Source organism: Kryptolebias marmoratus, linkage group LG1, assembly GCF_001649575.2.
Source record: "Kryptolebias marmoratus isolate JLee-2015 linkage group LG1, ASM164957v2, whole genome shotgun sequence".
NCBI lineage: Eukaryota > Metazoa > Chordata > Actinopteri > Cyprinodontiformes > Rivulidae > Kryptolebias > Kryptolebias marmoratus.
Genome location: NC_051430.1, coordinates 1,608,531 through 1,620,610, shown reverse-complemented (window position 1 = coordinate 1,620,610; position 12,080 = coordinate 1,608,531). Strand labels below are relative to the sequence as shown.

General features: G+C 40.3%; 1 protein-coding gene across 2 annotated transcripts in view; it reads right to left on the bottom strand.

Annotated features, from left to right (window-relative positions):
* Positions 1–12,080, bottom strand: part of adgrd2 (adhesion G protein-coupled receptor D2) — a 105,258-nt gene that overhangs the window by 55,214 nt on the left and 37,964 nt on the right. For both annotated transcript variants that reach the window (XM_037978469.1, XM_017432974.3), the window contains exon 16: positions 4,700–4,853. In XM_037978469.1, the coding sequence (XP_037834397.1) occupies positions 4,700–4,853 (154 nt within the window). The remainder of the gene's footprint in view (positions 1–4,699; positions 4,854–12,080) is intronic.

The following is a 12,080-nucleotide window of genomic DNA, read 5'->3' as shown; positions in this document are numbered from 1 at the left end:
TACCGAGAAGTGTTGGGACTACTGTGCAGATTCCTTTTTCAGCTGGCAAAATGGTGATGTTTTGGTCGTGGCTGAGCGATGTTATAGCTTTCCTCTCCTGTGGTGAGAGGAAAGCCGAAGGAGGCAGCTTGGCACTGGAGAGGGTTGCAGTTTTTTTCAGTCTGAGTTGTTCTGCCTCTGTTTCCACCAAGTTGTTGTTCCTAACAGCAGATTCAGTGGCAGTGATTAGCTCCACAACAGATATTTCTTGTGGAGAGATGGCAAAATTAAGTCTTTTGGGCAGCACATCTTTCTCAGGCTGTATTAGGGTCCTGTCTGACAAATTTCTAACCCACTGGTCCTGAATGTTAGTGTTTGTGACATTCTCCTGATCTCGCCTGGTGGTTTGTGATGAGGAAACAGCCCTCTGTTGTAATTTAAGCAAAGATCTGATGGCTTCCTTAGATAGATACTTTTTACGAATTGGCTTTTTGAAATCTATGTGACTGTTTTTGTACAGTGTAAACTGAATTGAATAGATCTTGTGCTCATTTCAATAAATGTCAGCAATATATAGTAGAATTTGTACAGTGGTTGGCAAGTGCAAATGCACAGCAAATGGCGAAACACACGGCAAAGACATGAATTATGCAAACTCCAAAACACACAAACACAAATAACAAATGCAAAGAAAGGATACTGCAAAAGAAAAATGCTACAATCACAGAAAATAGACAGAGACAAAAGGAAAAGTGCCACAAATACCAAAAACACTAACAAACTGCAAAATTCAGCCCGCGGAGGTGGGCTTACTGACAACTCACTGCCAGTACCAGGTCAAACAGCAGGAAGACACAGCGGAAAGCGCAGAAAGTGAATATCCAACCTTGAGTCCCCCTTAGTGGTCTGATGAACTTCTATTTTGTGTAGAGAGTTTGCAGCTTTTTTCCTACTTGCTGGTGTTTTAGAATTTTTCATAGTGTTTTTGGTATTTGCAGCATTTTTCTTTTCACTCCTGTTGATTTTCTGTGATTGCATCATTTTTCTTTTGCAGCATTTTTTCTTTGCATTTGGTTTTTGTTTTAGAATTTGCATCATCCATTTGTTTGCAGTGCTTTTGCTCATGTTGGCCACCATATATTTGGACAATGTGTTTTGAATGATTCTCAGTTACAACTACATCAAATTTTAGCACAATATCAGTAAAACTGACAGAATTACAGGCATTTAAATGTTTTCTAAGGTGGGTTGGCTGTGGCAGTCATCTAAAAACGGTGGACTTCCAAAGTTAAGCTGTAAAAGTCCATCCATTGATAATTTCCTGAAAGTTTCATCAAAATCTGTTCAATGGTTTATGAGATATTTTAACAGTAGGAGGCAGAAACACAATTGCAAGGGTTTGGCCTTTCAAAATGGCCAATAAAGATCTTTTATCCGAGGGCCTCTAGGGGGCGATTATGGAGTAGAGAAGCAGAATCTTTGTGCTCCCGCTATCTTTACCTTTTAATACCTACTGAGCCAATTTAACCAGTGAACTTTTGATGAACTGCTAGAATTTGTCATACATTGTGTATCAATGCCACCCAAAACCTCTAAAACCAGTGAAAAAGTCTAGCCTAAAGCCATCAGTAAAGCAGATCTGGTAGCCGCGTTAGCCGAACACAAGTTAGCAAACTGCTAACTTGCTCTTCAAACTGAAAAAGGACTTCAAAGAAGTGAACAAGAAGCTGGATGTGCTCCAGTAGACTGTTAGGAATCATGGAGAGCACCTGACCTCGCTTGAGGACAATGCTGAGTCACTTCACCTGCGGTTGGAAGAAGTCTAGAAGTGCTGTGAGGGGCTGAGGTCCAATAACGGTAAGCTTACAGCTAAGCTAACTAAGCTGGAGGGGAGAAGCAGGAGGAGCAACGTCAACCTTATTGGCCTGCCCGAGGATATTGAAGGACCACAACCAAGCAAGTTCTTTTCCCGGTTATTATGGAATGGTTTTGGACATGACATCTTTCCCTCTGCACCAGAGTTGGACCGTGCCCAACGCAGCCTGATCCCCAAACCAGGCCCCAGAGACAGACCTTGGCCTGTCATAATCTGCTTCCACCACTATCAATAAAAGGAGCTGGTGATTTTTGAAGCTCGGAAAAGAGGGAATCTGAAGTATGAGAATAACTCCTTCAGGATTTACGACGATTACTCTCCAGAAGTGGCTAAACAAAGGAAGGAATGCAGTTCGGTAATGTCCTCCTTGTATAAAATGGGTCTGAAGCGTGTGCTGATGTACCCAGCAAGACTTCGGATCACCAACGCAGACAGCACCCACACAATGCTCGGCTCTGTGGCTCATATTGAGAAATTTGTTCAGACCTTTAATAGCTCCTCCTGACTGATCACTCTGGAGGTGCAGTGGCTACAGAACTGATTCAGATTAGGTACAAACTTTTCATTAATGAGGTTGTTGCAATTTAATTGTTCTATTTTCACCTCCGTAATAGACATTATTTTGTTGTGGGCTGTTCAGTGGTTGCCCTAATTTTATTTATGACAAGATTTTATTGTCGCTTGGCAGGTTTATGTATGTTTAATATTACCTGTTAGGCGGGGTGAAGGATTTATTTAGGTAGTTATAGCATAGAGGTGTTACAGTAAGAGAAGTTAGGTGTGCTGCTTGTTCTAGCAGCTATTTTCACCTGGGGGTTATTGGAGGGGTGGGTTTTTACTGTCACTGTTAAGATGATGTTTTTCTTTTTTCTCAGCCAGAATATGTTTATTATTTATTTATATTTATTTCTTAATAACTGGGATAGTATTTGTTTAAAATGTGGGTGGGTGGGGCAGCTTTTTCATTCGACTTTTCAGGGTAAAACTAAAGGAGTTGCAATACTTATTAATAAATAAACTAAACTAAACTAACCAGAATCTACCCTCAAATTTATTCTATGTGTGAAAAATGTAAATCAGAGGAAGCCACATTAGTACATATGTTTTGGACTTGCCCCAGAATACAGATATACTGGGCTATTATTTGTGAAGCACTCTCAGCTGTATTTGGAGTCTATATTACCCCAGACCCATTTATGCTGCTTTTTGGGATCACTCTTGAGGGATTAGGTTTACCTACTGGAGGTGGAAAGGTAGTTGCATAAAACCTGGAAATCTTTTATGACTTTTTTCAATAAACCCTCAACAAAAGTTCAGGAATAGCAGGCTCTTGAGATTTTGGCTGAGCAGTAGATCCATAAATCTTGACATTGGTGTTTGTATGGTCTTAATTGTTTTTGTTGCATACCTTGTAGGTGACAGCATTTACTGGGTTGTGGGTGGTTTGTTGGATGTTTTTTTTCTTCCTTGTAATTGTGTATTTTTTATTTTTTGTAAATAATGTGGAAAACTTAACAAATATATTAAACACTAAAGATCTTTTATCCAAGGGTCTATCACGCATGCTTCAAAAGACACATAAGTTACTTTTGTATAATAAATTTGCAAATAAAAAATGAAAACAAAGCTTTTACACATCATGTGTTATTGATGTACTGTATTTTCCGGACTATAAGGCGCACTTAAAAGCCTTCAATTTTCTCAAAAAATGACAGTGTGCCTTATGTAAGAAGTCGTAATGTTTTAGTACGATTTTGGTAAACTACAAAGCTGCACCGCTTACAGCATTAAGGCTCAGTTATAGTTGCGCTTTATAGCATTGCGTAGGGCTCCGCACACAGCGCGCTGACCTGAGTGAGCTGTAGGCGTTTGTGCTTGACGCTTACGTCTGTGCAGTATTCTCCAAAAAGACGGGGCTGTTTTGTTTCGCTTAATGCGCCTTATACATATATGACAAAAGTTCGAAAATGGACCATTCAGTGACAGTGCGTCTTATAATCCAGTGCGCCCTATAGTGCGGAAAATACTGTAAACTGCTTTCCTAGAACCATGATAACTGACTTAGATAATTTTAATCAGCTACGCATACTCTTTACACTGAATGACAACCCTGATATGACATTGGTTTCAGACAGGACCTGAATGGTCCTTGTAGATTTTTGGCAAGGTCTTCAGGCATGTCATAAGAACACAGTGGGGTCTCCATTATATGTGATAAAGTGTATGAATGGTTTTGAGCATACACAAAATATCTGTATATGGTTGATTGTTTATGTTCATATTGGGGCCTTGTCCTACAGGGAGAAGTGCTGTGGCAGTGAATCCATGATGCGGTGCTCGCACACACAGGTGTGGCCTGGTCATTGAGAATTTGAAGTGGGACTAGCAATGCTGCTTTTATGCCTAGTCTACAATGGTGATTGTGACAAAGTTATGGAAACAACCTACTGTAGTGCAGATATAACACCGGTCATGGTAGCAGGATGAAGGAATGGAATGATCTTCTAGCATGTAGCTGCATCTTACTGTGATTCAAGAGAGTGGTGCCAGGGCAGGGATATAGACTTTGGTGAGGGCGCAAGAGAGCTCATCCTATTTGTTGAGTAGTAAGAGTGTAGCTGTATCACAATTGCCTTTACACTGAAGGAAGTTTTTCAGATTTGTTGCAATATATTAGTATTTGCTAACATACTGTGTAGGTGATGTAGTTCATAGCATAGTCATCATCCAGTGTGAACAGGGCTTTAGGATTAATCCCTCCTTCTTTAAAATCTACAAATTTTGCAGGGCTCGTTGATCAAGTTAAAATCATTACAAACAACTGAAATAAAGTTAAAGATTTACCCCAGCCAATGATGTAGTAAAGCTTCATCCTGCGGTCCTCACTGATGTTGACAGAAACAACTTTGCTCCAGAGCAGAAGGCCCTCTACCAGCATCCAAGAGAAGGAAGCCATGAAGAAAAGGTGAAGCAAAACAGTCACCAGGTAACAAGCTGCCTGTGGTGTCAGAGAAAGAAAAAAAACTGTGATATAAGGGATCAGTGTGTCAGAGAGATTAATGTTCTAAATTTAATCTCATCTTAAGTTTTGTAAACCACCAGTTAATTTTACCATTCTATGTATTGTTTTAGATTTCAGTATTGAGACAAAAAGTGTTAAGAAATCCTTACCCAAAACAGAGGTCATTTGATCATGTCATTTTTGGGAAGAAAATCTTGCCCTTACAATGTCATACTATTAGCGAACACAACACAATCCAGTGTACTTATCAAACCAGTTCCTTTTTCTGGAACATGACTACATTCAGGAGCCTTTTCATCGTCCTTGTTTTTTACCCATGTTGCCATTTATGTGGTGTTAGAGGAGAATTCAAAGAAAACTATTTTAAATCCACATCAGTCATTTACAGAACATCTATATTATATTTAATTTATTTTTTGTTTTGACTTTGATTTAACATGAGAGTATTGAGTATTGGAATTGAAATTCTATGTATAGCTTAGTATCAGTATGATAACATCAACAATTATGATTCTAATGGTTTCAGTACACCAGTGGTTTCCAAACCTTTCTGCTTTTGACCCACAAAATAAAAGTTGCAAGACCCTGACCCTGACTATATTGTTGAAGAATACATTTTCAAGAATAACATTGCTAATAAGGTATTTAACAAAGAGTCTTTTCAAACTTTATGTAGTTTTTTTTATGCATTTATGACCATTAGTTTAGGATTTGTAACAGACCTAATTGTGGTGTTCTGTGAGTCTGCTTCCTGGTTGCTGGTTCCTGTTTTCCCATTGGCTGGCTAATCTATCTCCCGCAGCTCCAGAGGATCAGGCTCATCAGAGTGGCTGGGTACTTAAGGCTGCTGTGTGGATCAGATCAGCGCTGGAGCATTGCTTGCCCTGGGTAAAGCCTCTCAGCCTACAAGAAATCTGAAACTTCTTTTGCTTACTGTACTCATGTTTTTGTATCCTACATGGACTCCCAGAGTTACCTGCTACTTGGAGCCCTGTCTGATCCGTGTCACTGGCCGCCGCCTGAAGATCCAGAAGCCACTCACCCGAGCCTGTCTGCAACTCTGCCTGTCTGCCTCCTGCGAGAACCTGCCTACTGGAAACACTTACCTCACCGTCTGGAACCTGCTAATCTGGAAACCTTCATCCGAAACCACTGCTGGTACCACTCTCCTCCATGCTGGTTTTCCTCATCCTCCTGTAAGACAAACAACAATCATTACTTGATCAATTATGATCTCAACCTGCGACCAACAGAACAAGTATTCACTCTTACCTTCCCTTCCAGATCCTGGTTCCGGGTCTCCACGAGCACTGTAAACAAAATCACTTACCTTTACTCATTGCTTCCTGAGTCTGTCTGTCAGTGAGCTGCTCACTGTTGACTACTTGATAAATCCTGACAGAATGCTCCAGCCAAACGAATAGTCAACGAGTAATTCCGGTGGTGGACAGACCGCTAACACAATAACCTATCATGAGACCAGGTTAGATCAAAGCAAGTCACTTCTCCAATAGCTTTTTCAAGTTCAGCAAAATACTTGTTCCACGTTAAATCAAGTTTTCCATTGCATAGTTTCTATAGATAACAGATTGGGTACTCTGTTACCGGTTATTCCAGGAAACCCACCTGTCGCCACAGCCTCCTGTTCTGACACATCATTTCCGGTCAGGGAACCAGATTTTAGAACCGTTAGAGTTCTTTGAGGGAGATACGCTGTGGAGGATTTTTGTTGCAAAGCAACCTAGCAATTTCTCTGTCACCCTTCCTGTTCCCTTCCCATGTGGCAAAAATAATTTTTATGGTGTCTGCATTAAAAGGGAAGGATCTCCGTTGGGCCCAAGCCTTCCTGGCATCGCACTCTGTGGAAACTTTAAACTCTCAACTTTTTATTCAGGAATTACAACGTGTCTTCGATCACCCCCTGCAACGGGAGGAAGCTGCAAAACGTCTACTCTCTCTTCGCCAAGGCTAGAAATCTGTTGCTGATCACTCCGTGGACTTTTGGATCACCACAGAGGAGGCCGGTTGGGATGAACTTGCCCTCAAAGGTATTTTCACGAACTCTCTCTTTGAACAAATCAAAGACCAACTTGCTTCCTGAGACGAGCCAGCAAGTTTAGACGAAATAATTTCCTTGGCCATCAGAATAGATAACCGTTTAAGAGAACGGCGAAGGGAGAGGGACTTCATTTCCCACAATTCTAAGCCACAAAGTCTCCGTCTCATGGATGACGTTTTCCCCCATCAGCCCTTACCGGGTCCATGTAATTTTTCCCCTGCCTCATTACTTTCATTAGCAGCTATTATAATCACCGATCACATCTCACTACCCATCACCGCCCTGGTGGATTCCGGTGCCAAACTCAATTTGATCTCCATGGATTTGGTGGAACAACTGGGCCTTTCTACTACTCCCCTGGATTCCGCTCGCACTGTGACTGGCCTTACTGGACAAACTCTGTCACAGATCAATTACAAGGTCTCCAACCTCTGGGTGCTAGTTTTCGGTAATCACCACGAAAGGGGTGAGTTTTACATTTTTTTTGTTCCTCCTCACCGCAGTCTATTTTTTTGTTTTCAGTGGCTACAAACTCACAATCCCGTGTTCAACTGGCCTGAAAGACGTGTCGACTCTTGGAGTAGTTTTTGTCCACAACATTGTTTAAGATCGGCTAGTGCTCCCTCAGGAAGCAAAGTTGTGGAGTCTGTGGAGGAGGTTAACCTCTCTAAGGTGCCGCAAAATTATCACGATCTGGCTCCGGTATTTAGTAAACAAAAGGCCCTTTTGCTCCCTCCTCACAGACCTTATAACTGTTCCATTAAATTTGCTTCAAATATCCCCTTCCATTCATTGACTCTGTCCACGAACGACTCCATTCCACCATCATATTCTCTAAGCTCGACCCACGCAACGCTTATCATCTAGTTCGCATTAGAGAAGGCGATGAGTGGAAAACGGCTTGTAAAACACTCTTCGGGCATTTTGAGTACTTGGTGATGTCTTTTGGGCTCACTAATCCCCTGGCCATTTTTCAGGCCCTTATTAACGATGTACTCAGGGATTTTTTTACACAAGTTCGTTTTCGTGTATTTAGATGACATGTTGATTTTTTTTTTCACGCAACCTGGAACAACACCAAACTCATGTCCGAGCAGTCCTACGAAGACTATACGAGAATCAACTTTTCTTAAAAGCCAAGAAATGTGATTTCCACGTTTCCACTGTCTCTTTTTTGGGATTTATTTTTGAGCAAGGACAATACCGCACTGATCCGGAGAAGGTTTGGGCAGTCACCGAGTGGCCTACCCCATCCAACTGCAAAGAGCTTCAACGAATCCTCAGATTTACACATTTCTACCGACGATTCATTAAAAACTACAGTCAAGTAGCCTCCCCATTGACTCAACTAACCTCCACTCTCCGCACCTTTGTTTGGACTCCTGAGGCAGATAAGGCTTTTGGTGAGTTGAAGGCTCTATTTTCTTCAGTCCCTATACTCTCTGTCATCTGGATCCAGGAAAGCAGTTCATTGTGGAGTTCGATGCGTCTGACTCGGGGGTGGGAGCAGTTTTGTCCCAACGTTCTGGTGCAGATAATAAGATCCATCCTGCGCCAGGAACAAAAGCAGTCACCAGCCTCCGACCGGACCTCTCCAACCACTCCCCATACCAGCTTGCCCTTGGTCACACATCGCCTTGGACTTCATCACCAGCCTACCACCATCAGAAGGTAACGCAGTTATATTAAACACTGTGGACTGATTCTCCAAGGCGGACCATTTCATTCCTCTGGCCAAACTCACCACCGCTCTTGAAACTGCCCAACTTCTTGTCACTCATGTGTTCCATCTCCACGGCATCCCTCTAGACATTGTATCTGACCGTGGGCCAGAGTTCATTTCACAAGTTTGGAAGGCCTTTTGCAATGCACTAGGAGCAAATGTCAGTTTCACCTCTGGTTATCACCCGCAGTCTAATGGTCAGACCAAGAGGTGCAACCAGGAGTTGGGATCTGCCCTTCGGTGCGTTATAAATAATCAAATCAAATCAAATTTATTTATAAAGCACATTTAAAAACAACTGTTGTTGACCAAAGTGCTGCACACATAAACATTCAATACAAACATTATACAAAAATATAATAACATTACAATTCTCAGAATGTATTAAAAGCCAGTGAATATAAATGTGTTTTAAGAAGAGATTTAAAAACACCAAGTGTTGAAGCCTGTCTAATATAAAGGGGCAACAATCCGTCCTCCTGGTGCAAACATTTACCCTGGATTGAATATGCACACAACAGCCGTATCTCCTCGGCCACAGGTTTCTCTCCTTTTGAGGCCTCTCCTGGCTATAACCCTCCTCTGTTCCCTAGTCAGAAAATTGAAGTCCTGGTCCCCTAAGTCCAGATCCACCTTCGTCGATGTCGCCGGATCTGGAAACAGACCAGAGCTGCCCTTCTCAGGACCACCCAGCAGAACTGCCATCGTTCTTCAGCCCCTACTTACCAAGTAGGCCAAAAGGTATAGTTGTCAACTCGAGACATTAACATCAAAGATACACCCAACAAACTGGCACCCAAGTTCATCGGTCAATACCTCATAGAGAAAATCATTAATCCATCAGCCTTAAGACTCAAGTTACCGCCTTCTATGAGGATTCACCCCACATATCTCAAGTCAAATCCATTTCTGAAAGCCCCAATGGCACTGTAAACAAAATCACTTACCTTTACTAATTGCCTCCTTAGTCTGTCTGTCAGCGAGCTGCTCACTGTTGACTACTTGATAAATCCTGACACTAATATGGTATTAGAGTTCATTTTAAAGTTTATTTGATTTCCATAGATCTTCTCAAGATCACCAATTTAATGTTTTAGGACCCTCAAGTGGGGTCTTGACCGTAACTTTGAGAACCACTGTAGTACACAGTACAAAATACCCTTCTAGTTCATGTTCTCTATCGGTAAATCTGCTGGTTAATTTTTGGCCTTGGTTTACAGTATTTAGTTTTATTTGGCATTATGACTTGTTTTAGTAGTCAGATTATTAAAGGTTTTCTCTGCAGCATATAATGATTTCAAGCATCTCAAAGCTGCAAACTGAGACCAACTAAATACTTATGGAAAATAATGAGTACTGTGAAGGTTGTCTTTGGCTTGTTCCAGTTAGGCTTGTTCAGTACCATGCTGGTTCAAAGTTTACTGTGAAAAAACATGTTTTGAATAAAATAATTAAAAAACAACAACACACACACACACAAAAAAAAACTTTTTTTTGGCCCTGTTTGGCCCAGCACACTCTGTAGAAAAAAAAAAGTTTAATTTTACATTTCTGCAATTTACAATTTGGTGGTCCTTTCTCAATGTGTACTCCTCTCAGCCAGTGGCAGATATGATGGGCCAAAACCACCCTGAACAGGGTAAGAATTTATAAAGAATGAAGGGTTAGGTAACCGAGGACTCTGTCAATGTTAATACCTTGGAAAACGACTGAAATAAGTAATACTAGTGAAGAAGATACACAAATTTTACTTTTTTAGTGGGACCTCAGACTTTATTGAAACTCAGTCTCAATTATCTTTCACAAAGCACAAACTCTGTCTTTACTGGAGTTTTTTGTAATGTACTTTGAGGCTGCAGTTCACTCTTTTTCCTGCAGAGGCCACTGTTGTTTCTCTTCTCTGTAAAACGGTTTGTGTCATTTTGAACACAAAAGCTTCTTAATGCTAAAGAAATGTGATGAATATGTCCAAACATACACATTTAATATTATTGTTATTTTAATTTTTTATATTAGTAAAAGTAATAGTAGTATTGATTTTTGAGATTCCATGCCATGCATTGTGACAAAAAAATCTGCTGAAATTAGAACATGAACTTGTAAATTTCTCACAATTGGGTAAATTTATTTGTGACAAATTTAAATACTGAGCTAAAATGTTTATGGAGTTGAGATAAACTGAATAAATAATAAAGATAAATACAATTAAAAGGTGTGAAATCATTACCAAATATTTTTTTAAATAATCTTTATCTTATCAACAGTTACTGTAACAATACTGACTGGAGCTTCTTTTAAATTTTACATCCGATTCAGAACATTCAAACACAGCCTGCAGATATTTAACATTATATACATATTTCCAATTAAAACAGTTTATCTTGTTTATAACCCATTGCAAATCAATACACTGTAATTAGCCCAAACATGTGGCCTCTGACAGTTTGTACCAATGTTTTAACTGCATACCTCTCATAATTGATGATGATATTTTATATGTAACAAGGAAATATTTGCCCTTGAAGTTGCTGTGATGGAAGAAAATAAAAAAGGGCAGTATAGAAGTTTGTATGACAACAAATTTTGATGTCCTAACAGTTTGGTCTTAACACATAAAGCTATTGTGGGATGATACTGGAAGGCAGTAGTCAGAACGTACCAAAAGTTCTCAGAGGAAGAAAAGAAGGAAACCTGGTGATCTGCAAGGTCAAAGCTCTCTGGTGCACATAGGCAACAAAAGTTAACCTGTTTTGTTTCATGCAATTAAGCAACTATGAGTCAAATTATATAAAAGAAAAATACTAGCTAGTTTTGCTAGAAAGGTTTTAGAGAAGACAATATTTTACAATTTTTGTGTATATGTCAGGATGCAGTGTTTTACATGAATACAGTCAGTACAACAGCTTTAGGGCTGGACCACAGAGTAAACAAAACAGCTGCCCTAGTCCGATGAATCACATTTTCTTTTTACAGGGCGTGTATGCCTGAGTCTAAAGACTAGGCTGCAAGGTGCATATACAAAGAATCAAGCCAGTAAGGCCAGTGATGCTTCCGGCAAAATTTTGTAGGGACAACTTTAATATGTACAATCTATCCAAACTTTGTTATTGAATATCATGAATGCAGTATCAACTATAGCTGTCAGAACTGTTGCAAATAGGACTCAACGATACAGACTCAAGCAAGGACTTGATAAAAATAGGCTTAAATGACTAAACAAAAAGGTTGACATGGCTGGCTGCTGTCCAAACACAAATGGGAACTGAAACACAAAATAAATAGCTGACAAATGACAAAGCTCAAGAAGCAAAATCATGAGAATCACAGAGAAAATTGGCATGGAGGCAAACAGAAGACTGATTGACGAGTTGATGAGGTTTAAGTGAACTAACTACTGAATACGATGAACAAGTGTGACTGG